The sequence below is a fragment of the Trachurus trachurus genome (assembly GCF_905171665.1).
Source record: "Trachurus trachurus genome assembly, chromosome: 1".
Classification (NCBI taxonomy): Eukaryota; Metazoa; Chordata; class Actinopteri; order Carangiformes; family Carangidae; genus Trachurus; species Trachurus trachurus.
Window position 1 is genome coordinate 4,974,106 of NC_139891.1, and position 17,920 is coordinate 4,992,025.

The 17,920-nt window shown below is 42.4% G+C and overlaps 1 protein-coding gene across 4 annotated transcripts; it reads left to right on the top strand.

The window, feature by feature from the left end:
* The first annotated feature begins 1,057 nt into the window (after nucleotides 1–1,057).
* ldb1b (LIM-domain binding 1b) lies at nucleotides 1,058–16,234 on the top strand. 4 transcript variants are annotated; one of them, XM_083975294.1, is made up of 11 exons: nucleotides 1,058–1,109; nucleotides 8,095–8,197; nucleotides 9,179–9,223; nucleotides 9,516–9,591; nucleotides 9,686–9,788; nucleotides 10,056–10,228; nucleotides 11,283–11,405; nucleotides 11,506–11,589; nucleotides 12,432–12,555; nucleotides 12,650–12,798; nucleotides 13,962–16,234. In XM_083975294.1, exons 1-11 carry the CDS (start codon nucleotides 1,076–1,078, stop codon nucleotides 14,190–14,192), a joined length of 1,245 nt encoding a protein of 414 aa, XP_083831420.1. In that variant the 5' UTR covers nucleotides 1,058–1,075; the 3' UTR covers nucleotides 14,193–16,234. The 4 variants fall into 4 exon arrangements, with proteins under 4 accessions (XP_083831420.1, XP_083831421.1, XP_083831422.1 ...); XM_083975296.1 differs by lacking the exon at nucleotides 1,058–1,109 and adding an exon at nucleotides 5,178–5,599; XM_083975295.1 differs by lacking the exon at nucleotides 9,179–9,223 and having other exon boundaries at nucleotides 1,062–1,109.
* Nucleotides 16,235–17,920: the final 1,686 nt, after the last annotated feature.

The following is a 17,920-nucleotide window of genomic DNA, read 5'->3' on the forward strand; positions in this document are numbered from 1 at the left end:
TAAATGCACTGGCTTTGTAGTTCCATAGATAAATTAAGCACAAAACCCTATAACTGATTCATATGCAAGTAGTGTTTGGTGGAGGTGAACATCATTAAAGTAATTAAAATATTGCTGTGTCATGTTTCAGTGCATTTTAAATCATTGTGTTTTTTTTAAGCATCACTGTTGAGCTGCCAGATTAATGTGGCGGATGATAAGTACTGTCTGAGAAATGTACTGATGTAGGCGTATAAAGTAGCATAAAAGAGACGTAGCTACTCAAGTACAGTGCCGTTGTAAACGAGCATCTGATTCAGACTCAGAGTCTCTTTGAACTGGAGCTCATTCCTCCACAAAGTGGCAGCTTGTCCTTTGGATCTTTTATCAGAGCTGAGTCAGACAGATAGATCTCTGTCCCTCCATCTGATCCAATAACAGAGTAAAGAAGCCTGAGCTGCCAAATGTATAAAATCTGGCAGACAGTGATCGGTAAAGAGAGCCCCGGAGACGTGGAAATACTATGAAGTGGTAAAAGCTATGAAACAGTAGCACTGGCCTCACACTTGGGAAAGAAATGTGAATCTGATAGGAGTGGTTCTGTTTTTATTCCTGTTTGGGGAAAAGGCGGAAAAAACAACCCTTAACTGATATGACTGTCATTTAAAAAAAAAGTTAGCTCTCGTGTTTAAGCTGGGATCAGTTTAGTCATAGTTTTTTCTGCAGTCATACCAACGTGCGACTGTCCTCAGATCAGTGTGGAAGACTGCGTGGAGGGGAGGGCGACTGGGACGGCTGTTATCACAACTCTGGCAGATGTGTGTGCCACTCGGTTTCCTGTTGACTAGTGAGTGGAAGTGGCATGCTGCACACATTTGCACACGCACACAAGCACCAGGCGACACTTACACAGAAAACACACACACACACACACACATATTGTAATCGCCCACCCCCCACCCCCACCCCCTTCGTGCCCCTGAGCCTGACGTCTGGACATGGGAGATATCAGAGAGAGGGAGAGGCATGAAAACAGAGCGCCAGCCTGTGAGCTACATCAGTGTGTAACTGTGAAAGTTCATTTGTAGGTGACAAAATGGCAATGTCAGAGCAGCTGGAAACCGATGAAGGTAAGTTTGACTTGCTGATCGTTTCCTTTTTGGCCGCCTCGTAGATGATTGATCAAGAATACCGAACCAAAAAAACAAAGGGTTTGATGTATCTATCGCTTTTGTTGCTGTCCAGAGAAATACTGTGCAAGTTTGGCTCCTTTGTTTCTTTCAACTGACTTTGACAAAGGTGAATTAAACAAGTTGCACTTGTAGGTTTAAGTGTAAGCTTAGTGAAAACATCACACTGTGCACTTTGGGGAGTTTATTCAGCCACTGCACGCTCCTGCTTTAATCACGTATTATACATGGATTTATGGCTTTAGGTGTGAATGTGTGACTGCAAGTGGGGAAATGAGGCAAGCTGGCGAAGTGAAGGTTAGGTAGCTGTTGTGTGTGTGTGTGTGTGTGTGTGTGTGTGTGTGTGTGTGTGTGTGTGTGTGTGTGTGTGTGTGTGTGTGTGTGTGTGTGTGTGTGAGAGCCTGACTGGTTGGGGTGCTGGTTAAAGATAAGGCCTGCCCTATGCCTGAGAGCAAAAGAGACGGTGTGTGTAAGCCCTTCAAGCCTTATCCTGACACACCTCCCACCCCCACCCCCCCTCTCCATCACCCCACCACCACACACATTCACACTCACGCGCGCACACACACACAAACACATACGCACACGTGCACAAGGGATTAACCCCGTCATGTACCATTTCAATGGGCGAGCTTTGGAGATGGAGATGCACACACACATACACACATGCACACAGAGTTGGGATTAACCCTTGTGTGTCCATTTCCATGGATGATTCTTAGACTCTCTCTCTCCGTTTGTGGCAGCATTGACTGCTCGTGTTGCCATGGTTACAGGGGCCAGTGAATGTAAGATAGGCAAATCCACATAAGTCACCCCACAACAGACACTCTAAGCTACTACTGACTACACCTCCCCCTGGTACTAGACACACAAAGATGCTGCCAAAAGACTGACAGGAGCCTCGCGAGCTGTGAAGTGCTCATGCCACAGGCTTACCATGGTCAAACCAATATACAAAAACTCAGCCTGAGCATCTTTGTTGCTCCTCGGGTGAGAGACAGGTTCTTGGAGCAGCTTATCCTCTCTACATGTCTGGCTCCGGGAGACACTGCACTTCACCGTACTCCCGATTTCATCCATCAGAGTCCTTGAGAGAGATCGGTCTGAGTTTGAGTTCCCATCTTCATTTTGTACATGCAAGAGGGTTACGACGAGTCTTGCTCAGAAAGTGCACATTGAGACAGAAAACATCCACAAATCTGTCAAAACAAAAGTAGGGGAGACCGGGGTTGGTTGGCACACTTTTCACTCTTTGCCATAGCACTCTGGCATCATTTATGTGAGAATATTCAAACCAGCATTAAATGAAAGGTTAAGGTGTCAGCTTTAACTAAATACATTTCAATGTCCACAGTTATATTCTAAAATCAATTTATTTATGAATAAAATCACACTGCGCACTTGTGCCAACCAGCCCCGACAAGGGGTTGGTTGGCACACTTCACGGGGTTGGTTGGCACAATGTAAAAATGAATGGATGAAGCAACCAATATAATAATAAATTGGAAATTTAATTCTAATATATTCAAATTTAAGAAGATAGCATGTATATGCATGCATATATTTGCACGTATAACACTAAAACAGGGCATCTAAGGCCACGAACAAGATAACACGTACACAGAACATCAAACAGTAAATGATTCAAGCTTTTTTTTTTTTTAAAGAGAAAATATTCAATGAATACAGAATTTATTCTTAAATATAGCATATCACATCTTTGTATTTTTATTTATTTCCATCTCACTGCGTTTTAGATTTGCTGTGTGGGGTGGATGCAGATTATTTACTTTAAGGCCTATATAGAATCACTGGAATTACAGTATTGGTATATGTAGGCTTTGTGGCCCATTTCACTGCATAAGTCATGTGCCCATTTCTTGCACTCAGTGCCCTGAATTGTATGAAATTATGTTTAATCACATTTAATATATGTATACTGCATGTTGGGGTTGGTTTGTGTGTGCCAACCAACCCCGACCAAAACAAACCCACTTTTGTGAATATATGATGTTGCCCAGGTAACATCACTCTTCAAAGACTTTCAAGTTTCATATCAAATGGAAGCTGACTCATATCTCTACAAACTGGAAGTAACACATTTCCAATATCTTTATCCAAAGCAATTTTATAACACTTTAAGTGCGGGGGGGGCAATTTTTTACTTTTGGTACTAAAAAACTGATATTTTGCCCTCAGCAAAAAAGTGAGTGAGTTTCAGATGTTTTAACCAACTAGATAAGTGCAGCTCAAAAAGATGATCATTTTGATGTCACATTTGTGAGTCTGTGACCAACAGGAGGCCAGAAAACAGGGGTGTGCCAACCAACCCCTGTAGCCAACCAACCCCGGTCTCCCCTACTCATGCAACAAGATAGCAGAAGTAGGCCTAGAGTGGACATAGTTGGAAAAACAGATGGACTATGAGAAGCCATTATGCCTAGCTTCACTGTTTCACTAGTGTCAGAATATCAAAGATGATGGAGCAAACGGTTTCATCATGAGGCCCAGGAATTAATAGTATTATAAAATAGTTTGTTGTTAAATTTTGGTGGATACAGGAATGACATAATCAGAGCAATAGGTTGATTATTAATTTTAAATATTTAATTTAATAAATTATATTCTTCTTCTTATTAATATCAATATGGTAATGGTGCTGCATTGTTTGTGTGGCAAAAAAAATAGCAGATTGTAAAACGCAAATGCAACCAATCATAATTTTAATTTGCACAGTTTTGTATTAGGCCTATAAGATAAATAAAGATTTCAAATATTACGCTTGCAACATCTAAATTCTTCAGCAGCAGCATCTAGGGACTCATGGTTAAAATGCACCTTGCACCAGAACGTATCAAACTTATCTGGCCACTCTTGCAGATGACGATTCTGTTAATAATCACTGTGGACTCCATACATTAAAATTGGAGTATTTGAAAAAAATTATCAATGGGTGCTCCTTCAAAATAATTCCACTTCCACTAAAATATGGTTGCATTGCGTTGTAATAAAAAGACTTATCTGCACCAACGTTAAACTATACAGTCTCTGTCAAAGCCAGTTTCCACAGAGCGGCTCACATGAGCAGCTTAATTAGTAAATAAATCATTTATGAAACATGGAAACATGGTGTTAGTATATAAATCAAAACCAGGTTCATGCAGGTGGGCTCAAGGAAAGAATGAAAGTGTTTTGGAGGGAGGGGGTTTAGGAGATCACCTGTCACAAATGATGTCTTTCTTTACTGGGAGACTGTGTCAAATTAGCAAATATTATGACATAGGCCTACACTTGCATATGAGAACCTCCTGACCTAATACTACTGTGCTTGTTCTTTTTATATCCCATCTTTGGCCATATGGGTGAGTCCTCGCTGGCTGTGATCTGAATATCTGATTATAATTTGAGGCGATTTAAGCAGATTTAGAGGCCTATGGGATTCTCCCTTTGGCTTAGTGCTTCCTGTGTGTTTGTGTGCGTTCACATTGTGTGTGTGTGTGTGTGTGTGTGTACTGTGAGCAAAGGGAGAAAGAGGCACAGATTCCCAGTGGTAATGGAATTACTGAACTACCTTGGAGACAGTTCAATGTACAAACTCAAAGACACAATTAAATGGAAACAAGCCCAGTCTGTTGCCTTTACATGAAAGTTAATTTACAAGATCTTAATCTACTTTTGTCTGATCACGCTGTTGCTGCATTGGCTGTGTGCATGCATCACACTACATAAACCCATTGCATATTTTACATTAATGACCTGGGTCTCGGCTGTCACTGTCTGAGTTGAGTTGTTTGCAGCAAGCTGATGTGCTCTAATTAGGCAAAACATGAAAACCACTTTCCAGTCAGCATGATCGTTGTTTCCGCACACATTTCCACTCGGCTGCATTAGGCCAATTCTCATCTGTGTCAGTTACAAGGAAAGGATGGGATGCAGGGAGGAGGAAGGAAGGAAAAAAATGCTTACCAGACAACCTTTATGTGCAGTTGTGCATTAGTGGGGGAGGAGGAGGAGTAGGGGGGAGAGAGGGCGGCTGGCGGTGCTGGGCAGAGAGAAGAGAGGAGCAAATGCATTGCGGAGGGAGAGGAGGAGGAGGAGGGCCTACAGCTATTGTTCATGTCCTCCCGTGAACAAAGGGCTCATCGGGGTCCGTATGTAAACCCACAGCAGGCTTCAGCCCACTGACAAGGCCTCATGCGGGACAAAACATAACCGACCGACTCCCGTAATTCAGGCCGTATTTCGTTTCAGTCGCGGGGTTTGAGGAGATTTTTTATTGATCCTATTTAGAGGGACGTATTGTGTTGGTACGTTGCGTCCAGCCAACCGCCGTCCAGCGGGCCTATCCGTCTTTACGCACGGAGCGTACACACGGTCTATCATCACGGATCTGTAAACATCAATTCTCTGATTGGACTTCTTTTCAGGTAAAGGGTCGCCTTTCCCCCCTCACACATGCACTTTGACTGAAATGTCTAGCCGCCGAGGCGACTTGTTGTGGTTGACGAGCCGTCGCTGTTGTTATTTGTCGTCTTATTTCGGTGCTTTCTCGCTGAAAAGGGATTTAACGCTGAGGCGTTAGCAGCAGGGCTAACAGCAGCTAGCTGGTGACTGACTGCTCTCTGGCTCGCCAGCGGTAGCTCGTCCCGCAGGCCTGTGGGACAAGTGCTGGACGGCACAAAGCCCGTGTTTTTAGCGGCTGTATATACCAAAGTCGTTTATCATGTTTGGTGTATGTTAACATGGCTGTTTTGTTTGTTTAAATGAGCTCTGGTTGTCAAGTTCTTTGCGTGTTTTTAAGGTTTCAGCTACAATGCTAACAGCTAGGTGTTAGCACTCTGCGCCTGCTGCCTTTCTAATTGCCTTTGTAAGCAGACAAGTCCACGTTAAATGTGCTCTGACTGTTAAAGTTGTGAATCACACAGCGATGTAAAACTCGCTGAAAGTGCAGCTTCAGACCTTACCACATGTTCAAGTCGATTTTTGTTTAATGTTTGCTAACGTAGGTTAATGATTCAGTAGAACCTAGCTGTCGTGTATATCCCGTTTGGATAGTTACTTGTCCCCTGAGCAGTCATGGTGGCAGAGGTCCAGCACAACGACAGGTTATTCTCATTTAGAGGAGACACGGTGGTGCTGGGTGGACTGTAGGCTTGGTTAGTTCATGTCAAACCGACAAGGTTGTGATTGTTTTTCGGCTCCCATCACTCATCATTCGAGAAAAGGGTTTTCTCTGATGGTTGGCCAAAGCCAGGAGGGTATGTGGCTGTGCATGCATAATAATGTGTGTATGTTTATGATGTACCATGTCTGCTTGTAAAGAGAGAGTCGGAACATGATTCCCAGTGGAGGAAGTGGAGTCCAGCTGATGTGATTGTGACTGCCTGTCATTAACCGCTAACAGGAGAGGAGAGGAGCTAATGGAGCTCTCAACAACTAATGGACACATAACCATCGATTATTTATTTATTTATCTATCAACCCCCCCATTTGTTTTCCTCTGGTGCATCCAGCCCATAACATAGTGCTGCTGCTGCTGGCTCACACGGCACAACAACTTGTTTTTACACCAAGTGAAGGCAGGGTTTCAAATGGACACTGTTTTTATTGTTTCTTCCACGTAGAAGAGGAAAATCTTGTTTTGAGGGTCTGTGCTTTTCATTTGAAAACTTTTCTGTGTTTAAGTAATACAGTGTTTTGTGGCTGGCTTTTATACACACAACACAATCCAAAGGGAACCCACCTATTTAACTACTGTCTGAGTGAATGAGAGATTTTAATTGGACATGAGCACAGATTTTAGGAACATCACCCTGTTTAGTTGTCTCCTCAAAACTCAAATTTGGGATGGTAGCCTATTACACATCTCTCAGGAGTGTATCTGTTGATAACTACATGTTTGATCCCCATAAAGAATAATAATTTGGTTGTATACATCCAATATTCTTGAAATCTGCTATGATTTCAAGTCTACGGTTTTGTAAAGTCTATTATTTCTCCCACTGTAAATCTTGAGATATACATCTCTATTTAACACAATACACACACAGACAGACACACACACACAGAGTGATATGTTTAATATGCAGAGACAAGACAGAAAGACATAAATGAGGCGGAGCTTCACCATGGTGACGGCAGGGGTCGTGACCTAGAGGCCGCTACGCCTGGATGGCCTTTATGGGAGAGCTGGGCAATTAGAGTACAACAAGGGCTGGAGCTCAGTGTGTGTGTGTGTGTGTGTGTGTGTGTGTGAGGGAGGGATTCATCTGTTTTTTTAATGTGTGTGAGTGAGTGAATGGAGTCAGTATTGGTGCTTTGCTGTCTGGTATTTGATAGTTGTTTATGAAGTGGATGGAGGGCAGTAGGAATGTAACAGAAGCACATTGTTTATCGGAGAGCTCCTCATGTTTCTGTTTTGCATTTTCACACAACGTTATTAGTGCATTGGGGATGACCTGTGCATGAGCGCAGCCGACTGAAACTGGGCCATACTGGCCATTTTAGGCTACGTGTGCCTGCAACCTCACATCATACATCAAGTGTCACTCTGAAAGTGGAAAACTAACATTAGAAATGCAGCTGTAAGGGTGAAGCAGCCTCACAACCATCTGATGTGTTCTTTCATTTATGCACTGTCATGTTTCTGGGTTATCGCCATTTACAGCCTCAGCTGTGCTTAAGTTCTCCACGTGTTGTTTGTATTTCGGTTATTAAATTTTGATTACATACAGATCTTGTTCCCAAACATGATAGAATAATCATGTCATGTGTGCTCTAATCGTCACACCAATGACAATTCCTTGCCCTTATCTGCGCCCCTCAGTAAATACCAGATTGCATAACCTCCCAGGGAATAATGTAAAACGTAAACATTACATTTATGTGTTGTCTAATAAAGTTTTCCTCGCCTCTCTTTCAGGCTGTTCCTCCAAGTCATTCAAGCTGTACTCCCCCAAGGAGCCCCCCAACGGTAGCACTTTCCCCCCTTTCCACCCCGGCACCATGCTGGACAGAGACGTGGGGTGAGTATTTATGTGTGTGTCTTTTGTGAGTTCAGAATGTCGGCTCTGGGTGAGAGGTTAACGTGTCCAGCGTGTAAACATCCTCTACATGTGTCTTGTCTGCAGTATTGTGCGCCACTGTAAACAGCTTTGCCTGAGCCTGAATGTCATGAGTTCAGTTTCTGCACTGATAATGGGTTCAGCCTGGCAGCCGGTGGGCTCACCAGTGAACAAACTGTAGTAAGGGATGTAGAAGACGGTTCAGTGGATAGCTCTGTATCTGTATTGTGACTTTGAATAGCACAGAAAGTGACTGATTGTATTTGTTCATAAACTTCCTGAACAAATACTCAAGACGCTACTTTGGACGCTGCACAACCTGTTTCTTTTGCCTAAGGTAGAAAGAAACTGATTTCAGTAGATTGTTTAGGTGGAGTTTGATTGTTGCTGATGTTTTGTAAACATTTTACTAGTGAAGATCTATGCACAGCTGATGTAGTATTGTTTTTGGTGCACTTTCAGAGAGGTTTACTGGTGATACTTCAGAGTAGGGCACCCGTAAGTTTTCTGTCAGTAGGTGAAATGCTAAGCTCATATTGTTTGTAATTTTTGCTCTGCTGCCATTAGCACCTCCCATTATCCAGGTAAATGCTGGTTGATCTCGTCTTACTTAAGTGAAAATAGTAGGCTGGCTGTGTGAGGCTAATATTTAATGCTAAATTTGATTTAGCACGACTTGTGTGCCTCTATGAGGTTAGGGATCGTGCCTGTATAGAGCTGTGTGCAGTATATCACAGCCTCTCTTTCTGCAGTAAGCGGATCAGCCACGGTTGATGTATGTGTATTTTAGAGGTGTTGTTATTTACCGTCTCCTTGTATCATCTAATTTGTGCCATGCTTGGCGCGCATCCCAGCGTCGTAAAGACAGAGCAGCTCCAGGAGGAGAGAGCATATTAGCACTATAGCTGAATGTAATCTCTTCTCCGTCTCTTGTTTCTCCAGTCCCACCCCAATGTATCCTCCCACATACCTGGAGCCAGGAATAGGGTAAGACTGCATTGTTTCCCCTTATCTCCAGATGATGTGTGAAAATGGCAATAATCATCACACAAATATAGATAAGGCCGTGGGAAGTTTAAGTTCTCTTATCTCATTTCAGTTTGTGTTAGGTTTGTGAAACAGCCCGACAAGTACAGAAGCCACGAGAGCTTTGACCTTTCAGCGATCAGGATGCTCTCTTTATTCCAAGTCTTTCACAACACCACATGCTAAAAGTTCTCAACCCATGTCCTCGTTTTGTTCCCCCCCCTTCTTCCCTCTTCTTTCTGTGGTCATCCAGGAGGCACACGCCATATGGCAACCAGACAGACTACAGAATATTTGAACTCAACAAACGGCTACAGAACTGGACAGAGGTTCGTAGGCGCACACAACCACATACTGTCTTCACACACTGAAACAGTTCAGAAGTGGTGTGACTGAGTTTTTTTCCTCCTCCTCACCCCGCAGGATTGCGATAACCTGTGGTGGGACGCATTTACTACAGAGTTCTTTGAAGATGACGCCATGTTGACCATTACTTTCTGTCTGGAGGATGGGCCAAAACGTTACAGTAAGAAACAAAATCATACGCCTTGAACTCTCCCTTTTCATGTTGTATATTATCCCTTTAGTCTAAGGCTGAACATTGAGCAGGAAAACTTTATCTTAATCAAAAGAATTGCAGCTCCTGGGATTTGGACATTGTACTTGCTCATATTGCCATTTTAATTATATTTCGATTAATTGCTTAGCCCGTTTTTGACACCCGTAGTCATAACTGGACTTTATAACATGTAAGAGCTGTATCTTACTTTTTCCTTCTCTGTTCCTTCACCAGCAATTGGCCGGACGTTGATTCCGCGGTACTTCCGGAGTATATTCGAGGGCGGTGCAACTGAACTCTACTATGTGCTGAAACATCCCAAGGAGTCCTTCCACAATAACTTTGTCTCTCTCGACTGTGACCAGTGCACCATGGTCACCCAGAATGGAAAGCCCATGTTCACACAGGTGTGTACGCACAGAGTGAACACATAACAGAAACGCTTTAGAGTTTATTTATTTAGCACACATTTAAATTCAATGGTGCACGGAGGGAACGAAGCTGGTTGGCTTGTACATAAGTTCCACCCCTAAAACAAATTACAACAAGACAAATTTCTATGGCTAACAAATAAACATAGGAAAAAAAGGAGATAAAGTGCATACATAATCAACGTTATATGAGCAAAATGAACAGAAATGAGAAAAAAAAATAAAGAGATAAAGTGCAAAGTGATTCAGTAACAAATAGAGACAATAAAGATAAGGTACAAAAAATTCATTAATTGAAATCATAAAAAGACAAAGTAAGGATGTGGAATATGGAGAGAGCGAAAGAGAGAGAGAGGAAAGAACAGGAAATTCATGAGAAGTTGAGATGTATTTTTAACTGCTTTTTAAAAAGTGAATAAGAAGAAATGGATCTTAATGAAGGAGGTAGTCCATTCCAAACGCTTTACAATGTGATGCCTCCACCGTGTCAAACAAAACAGACCACAGCCTCCGTGACAGTTAAAAAGTCACCACATTAAAAAAATCGTATTATTTGCTAGTTTCCACATTAACTTAGACAAGTGTTGGTAGAAGTTCATACTCGTGCATGTTATGTAATAATCTGACACAGAAAAACTCTGTATTATACAGGTGGCATCAAATATATATCTCTTGCAGAACGCAAAGAAATAGGAAACTGTACTTTGTTAAAGGTTTAAGCTTCAGTGACACATTTGCATCGTGAGAACTCCCCAGTTTAAATCAAATGAAGAAGGAAATGAGACAATTACTGGGAATTAACTTAACTGTGATGTTTGGCGGTTGCAAACCACTTGATAGATGAACAGTATTATGATGCGCCTCTTAACTGGTCTTTGGTATGTGAAACCCCCTCTGTTAAAGACTGTTTTCATGTGAATGAAAATGTATGTTGATTGAAACCTCACATGCCTTTATATTCAGCTGCTACTTTTGCCCTGAATCTGTGTGCTGTGTTGTGTACTGACTCCAGTCCTCTGGTCTTCTGTAGGTGTGTGTAGAGGGACGCTTGTACCTGGAGTTCATGTTTGATGACATGATGAGGATAAAGACGTGGCACTTCAGCATCAGACAACACCGTGAACTCATCCCCCGCAGTATACTGGCCATGCATGTGAGTGAACCCACAAATGCCATATATGTAGTGTGTGCAAGCTGCTGTGTGTGTGTTAGAGTTTTTTTTTTTTTTTTAATGACCTTTATTGTTGTTCCAGGCCCAGGACCCACAGATGCTGGACCAGTTGTCCAAAAACATAACAAGATGTGGCCTGTCGAACTCCACCCTTAACTACCTCCGAGTAAGTCACGCACACATGAAAAGGTTTTAGGAGGCATATGTTGAATGCTTTTCTTTTAACAGCTCTAGAAAAAAATATGTCCGCCTGTTATCTTACAGGCTTTCAAACCGTAGCTGTACCTGAATCAAAATCAAAGTTGACTTTCATTTATCAGTTTCTTATGATTGATTTAGTTGTCACCCACCAGACTACATGTTATACAAAGCCTTGGTCTAAAAAGATTCAAATGTGTTTGAGTGATGTGGAGAGTCTTTCAGAAGTTTCATGTCTGTGCAAGTTGGTCTGCTTTATACACAGTGGCATAGGAGACAAATGGAATGATGGACTTTTTAATATTGAAGCAGTGTTTTGAAGAGTTCCCATATTTCTTGTCTCCCATGTTCATGAACACACACTCCACGGGTCAGACTGGAACTGCAGGGTCAGTGTGATTGTTTATGCAGAAGGGTCACTGCTCGGTTTCGGCAGATACAAAATGTGATTGTTATTAAATTCAACACCTATGGCCTATTTACTCTGAAAAAAACCTGCATTGCTCTGTCCCCTGCCCAGTTGTCTGAATGACAACAGACTATCTGCCATTTTTACACCAGTGACACCTTTTGTGGTGGACATTAAGCCCCCCCTTTGAGTGTGGCTGCGCAGTGAAAACACAGTTGTGTTTTTTTTTTGTTTTTTTATAAGCAGTTTTTTTCTAATCTGAGGATTTGAAGTCCAGCGATGATGTCATTTGTTCTGAACACCAGCTGATAATAATGGTGCTCAACTAACTGGAGCATCTCTAATGATCTTAAAAATGTGTTAATCTCTGTCCCGTTGCCTCTCTCTGTTCCCTCTTCCAGCTGTGTGTGATTCTTGAGCCCATGCAGGAGCTGATGTCCAGACACAAGACATACAGCCTCAGCCCCAGAGACTGCCTCAAGACCTGCCTCTTCCAGAAATGGCAGAGGATGGTGGCGCCGCCAGGTAGGCGAAGGGCGAACGCGCAGTGAGGCACAGTCAACAGTTATGTGTAACTCTGTGTATCTGTAAACTCTTTGTTTTTCTCGCTCCCCTGCAGCTGAGCCATCAAGACAGGCCCCTAACAAACGGCGGAAGCGCAAGATGTCAGGTGGCAGCACCATCAGCACAGGAGGAGGAACTAATAACAACAATAACAACAAAAAGAAGAGCCCCGGCAGCGGCTTCCCTCTGTCCAGCCAAGTTCCAGTGAGTAAATCTCTGCCATCTAGTGTCTGCCTCCTGCTATTTCACCTATGTTCATAGATAACACTCATTAATTGAGTGAGAGTCAATTACATAACCCAGGGAATTGTGAGTTTTTAAAAGTCAGATAATGGAGACAGGGTTGCCAGGTCTGTGAGGCAAAAGCAGCCAAACAGCAACTCAAAACCAGCCCAACCGGGTATAAAAACACCCAAAAAAACAGTCCAATACCAGAACTTAAAATATGCCCATAAAATCCATATATGTTGATTTTAAAGCCCAACAGCGTTGCTATAATTGCAAATATGTTCTATAATATTTATAAAATAACACCAAAAACATTAAAGACCCCTTTCCCCGAAACAGTTCTTTCACCTGTAGGTCCTACAAAGGACCTAATGTAATTTACAGTATATTTTCTGAACTTAAAATACTATATGGGATACCTCAGCTCAGACAGTGACAATATTTTATTCATAGACTTACAGTAAATAGTTACAAAGTAACTAAAGTAATGGATTTGTGCGCACAAAAGATGCTACATCTGAACGCACGCATTAACCAAGGCAGTGGCCAAAATCACCCAGGTGGTGAAAACCCTGCCAACCTGAGACAATTTTTTACCTGCGGCAAATTAGCCAGACCTGGCAACCCTCAACGGAGAGTACCTGATGGTTGTCAGGCTCATGGCTCATGTATTCACATATAAATTAGGGCTAAAAAAGATATTCAAACGAATATGGGGCAGATCTAAATATTTGAACCTGTAATAAGCATTATTTTTGGTAAATGTGTTTGCCAGAAAACGTAGTTTTCAATCCAGATTCCAGGCTTTTTTCAGCCTGTTGAAGTTGTGAAACGCGATCTCATTAGCATTGATCACCTGGGGCTCCTGTACTTATGATGTTGTCAGGTCGTTAGCGCCTGACGCCTGTTCACACTTCTTCACTGAAAAACAATGGTGGAGCTAAAGGCTGCGAGTGCACCAACCACAAAGGGAGAAGTTGAAATATACACCAGTGTTTCCTCTACATTCATTTAGGAGTGCCGGGTCGCCGCAAATACACCACCGCCGCATGTCAAATGTCAAAGCCCTAATATAAATGCACCGTGAACAGCTAAATACTAACTGTCCCGCTGCTGCTTCTTGTTTCCTGTCCGTGCAGGATGTGATGGTGGTGGGAGAGCCCACTCTGATGGGAGGGGAGTTCGGCGACGAGGACGAGCGTCTGATCACGCGGCTGGAAAACACACAGTTCGACGCGGCCAACGGCATCGACGACGAGGACAGCTTCAACAACTCTCCGGCGCTGGGCTCCAACTCGCCCTGGAACAACAAGGCCCCCTCCAGCCAGGAGAGCAAGAGCGACAACCCCACCTCACAGGCATCGCAGTAGAGCCCGGCGCCCCCCCACCCCCCTGCAACCTCAACACAAACCCCCTCCGTCTGTCACTCCTCAGCTCCCCCTCCCCCTCACCCCATCCCGACAGCCACGAGGGCAACAGTCCCATCAGCCGCTCACCGACCGAGACATCACTGTAGAGCCCAGATCCATCACACGCAGGTAGCCCGAGGGAGCCCGGTCTGTCCTCAGACAGTTTCACTGTGCCAGAGGAAGTTTTACAAGTTGTCAATATTTAGGCACTGTGTCCCAACTCCGTCTCCCTTCTCCCTCATGTCACACACAAAACGTCCCATCTGCTCTCGCTAATTTTTCAGTTTTTGGACAGTGGCTGGGTAGATGTGACCAAGCAGGAGCAGTGATTTAAGGGAGAACTGTGCACACTAAACTATCCACACTGACGTTTACATGTAGGAAGGGGCAGGGTGGAGGGGATGATGATGATGGCAGCGGGGCTTTGAAAACGGTGGGCGAGTTGCTTAGGGACGACTTGTCCGCCCATCCTCTAAAACACGGCTCTCAATTCTGGTCCGCTCTGCTGACGAGCAATGTCACCGGTGATGTTTGTTGATACAGTGCATGTGTTTTCATGACAGTGCGTGTCTGCGTGCGTGTGCGAGTGAGTGAGCGAAGTGCGTCAGGAGAGAGAAGAGGCAGCGTGAGCTTATTTGTGGCTTTTGCTGAAGCGGACAGACCAGAATTTAGAGTCGGTCTTCAAAAAAAAACAAAAAACCATTGAAATTCACACATTAGTAGGAGAGCTGAAACGTGGCACTAGGGAAGCATCACACATGCACAGATACACACCCAAATGAACATGATGATTGAAGGATTTTGAGTCCCGCAGTGCCCGAGCCATCTCTGATTAGACTACAGTGAATGCAGTCTTTCAAACAGAGAGCATTTACAACACACGCACACAGACACACACACATACACACACATGCACACACACAGTTACACATTTTAAGAGTTTTTATACAGTATATATTTCCCTAGAATGTTTTTTAATTTGTATTAAACGCCTTCATTTCAATTGTTACTTTTTTATTTTCTACCAATACTGAAAAGCTACAGACCAAGGAGCAACACAGGACTTTTATCCCTCCCCCCTCTAAAATATATTGTTTTTATCTTTTATGTTTATAAAAGAGAAATAATTTAGTGTGGATGTTTTTATTTTGTCTTTTTTGTTCCTTTTTGGAGATTTGAATTTTTGTGTATTTGTGCTTGTATATTTAAGGTAGTAGCAAAGTTCTGTCTGACTGTAATAAAATGTATTCTTACTTAGATTTACCTAAAGCCATCCTGATCTAATGTAAAGAAACAAAAATAGGAAAAAGGAGAAAAAACACTCATGAACCCCGTCCCCTCTATCCTCCCAACTGCTCTCTTTCCTCCTCCCTCTTTTTTAAAACTTGTGTAAATTAAATTACAAAATACCCTGGGGTACATTGGCACCATGGAAAGATGATTTTACACTTTCAGTTGATTTAGTTTTTTCTAATTTATTTTGGCAGAAATTCACTCATGTTTTTTCATCTATACAGGAACTGATTTTTCACTTGCCATTCATCCCAATTTTATGTACTACGACTTTCAGCTTGATGTCAAGTGAATGTGCTCACTGAATTTTAGTTTACCGGTGAATTTCATGTTTTGTCACTGGTTGAAACTGAGATTTTTGTAAATTATTATTATTTTTTTGTCTAAATCTGTCTTTATTTGTGTGAGTGGAACCATCAGTCATACAAACATCTTCTGAAACCAGCTTAACATTAAGTTCAGTCGGCATATTTGGTAGCAATTCTGAGTCTGTGAAGTCTGACTAAAAACAGCCGTAGCTCGATTATTGTTTTGTACATTTCCATTTTGTTACAGTTGATTCCACCAACAGTTATAATTGAGTTTGAATGGTGACTTGTACCTTCTCCAAACCCTGTAGAAAAATCATTGTTTGATATATATTTTTTGATTTGGTTAGTTTCTGCCCTTGATAATTAATGTATGGTACCAATAAAAAGATACATTTTCACTTTAAAAGCTCATGTGTAGTTGTTTTTGTTATTATTGAAACACAGCTGATGAGTTAGGTTGGTGTTCAGTATAGGGGTTCTTAGTTTTGAACATTTTACTTGAAACTGAAATTGTATTTTTCTGTGCTCATAGTGTGATTGTGCCTCTGTGTCCTGTCTGTGTTGGAGATATGCATTCATCTTCTGTTTACTGAAGTCAAGAAGGAGGAAGAGTGACACTGTGGTACATCTACTGCTTTCCATGCCAGCCTGCCTCTCACGTTGTACATCCCACCTGCCAGCTATCACACTTTTTCTTCAGGCTTTTATTCCACTCGCCGTGTCACACTTCACCTGTGCAGCTGTACTGGCTGTTCGTGAGACTTCCAGCTGCCTGAACCACCGAGTCTGATTCAAACCGGGGTTTTTTTTTTTGTCAGACCAGAGGCACTGCGGTTGCAATAATCACCTTCCACATACAATGTTTACACACTGTGTGTCCACCTTCTGTTATCAGCTACTGGTTCCATAAAAATGTATAATGAAATTGAGTCCACTTCCTGGTGGCCCCTTCATTTTCTCTACACCCAGTGGTAGACACTGGAGAGTAGCTAAGTAGATTTGCTGAAGCACCACACAGAGGTACAGATTTAAGGAACTTGCATTTCACCATTTTCTGCTGTGTTGACATAAAACTGTTGATGTTCTGCAGGCAGTTCTCTATGTGCTGACACAAATCACAGTGATAATTCACAGACTGCTGAGCCTCAGTCTGTGTTTGTCAAGGTAAATAATGAAGAAACTACTTGATAACATTGGAGTGATGGTTTATTTGTTTATAGTTTCTGTAAGATACAGTGGAGGCAATACAGATGAAATGTTTTTTGGACAAGAGTAACACAATGTACTTAATTGTAATGAACTTGTTTTAAAGCTCCCACACTGATCTGCAAATGCTGTGTTATGTCCTCAGACAAATCACATTGCTGTCTGTTACTTTCAGAAAGTGAAAGAACACACAGCACAATACAATACCAATAAGGGGGAATTATATTTAACAGTTACTTCCTCTTTCAGAACTCTCATTGAAACATGCATCAGCCTGTGGTGTTGGGTTGAGACAAATTTGATCCAAAACTTAAAGGTCAATATTTCTGGTGGTGATATGTTAAGTTTTGCTATCCATAAAAAGATTTATGTAAGTTTTTCAATATCCAAAAATCATCTGAACATACTTTCTTTCAGGCTTCTCTCTTGGTGGGCCAATAAGACAAGAAGCTGTTTTTGAGTGACTGAATAAAAAATGTAAATACTGTAAAAGTGGATGCTGTGTCCAGGCAGGCTGTTTTGGGGGGCATAGTTGAGAGTGGTTGTGACATCACAAAGGTACAGAAGTCCTGACAGCTTGTTTTAATGCACAGCTTCTGAACACGAGCTGTGTGGATTTGTCCTTGGATTGCATACTTTGGACACTATACCTGTGTTATACTCAAAAAAGACATGACAACTGCACTTTCTACAATTTGGCACCATTTTTCACATCTTCACTTTAGTGCACACAGACGTGTTGACACTGCTGTAGCACATACACTATCTATTTATATGTGCAGACAGCCATACATCCACATAATGTATGTCATTATGGGTTTGCAGGGGTATTTCTGTCTGATGTTGGCAACACGTTGAGTTACATTTTGCACACCAGTG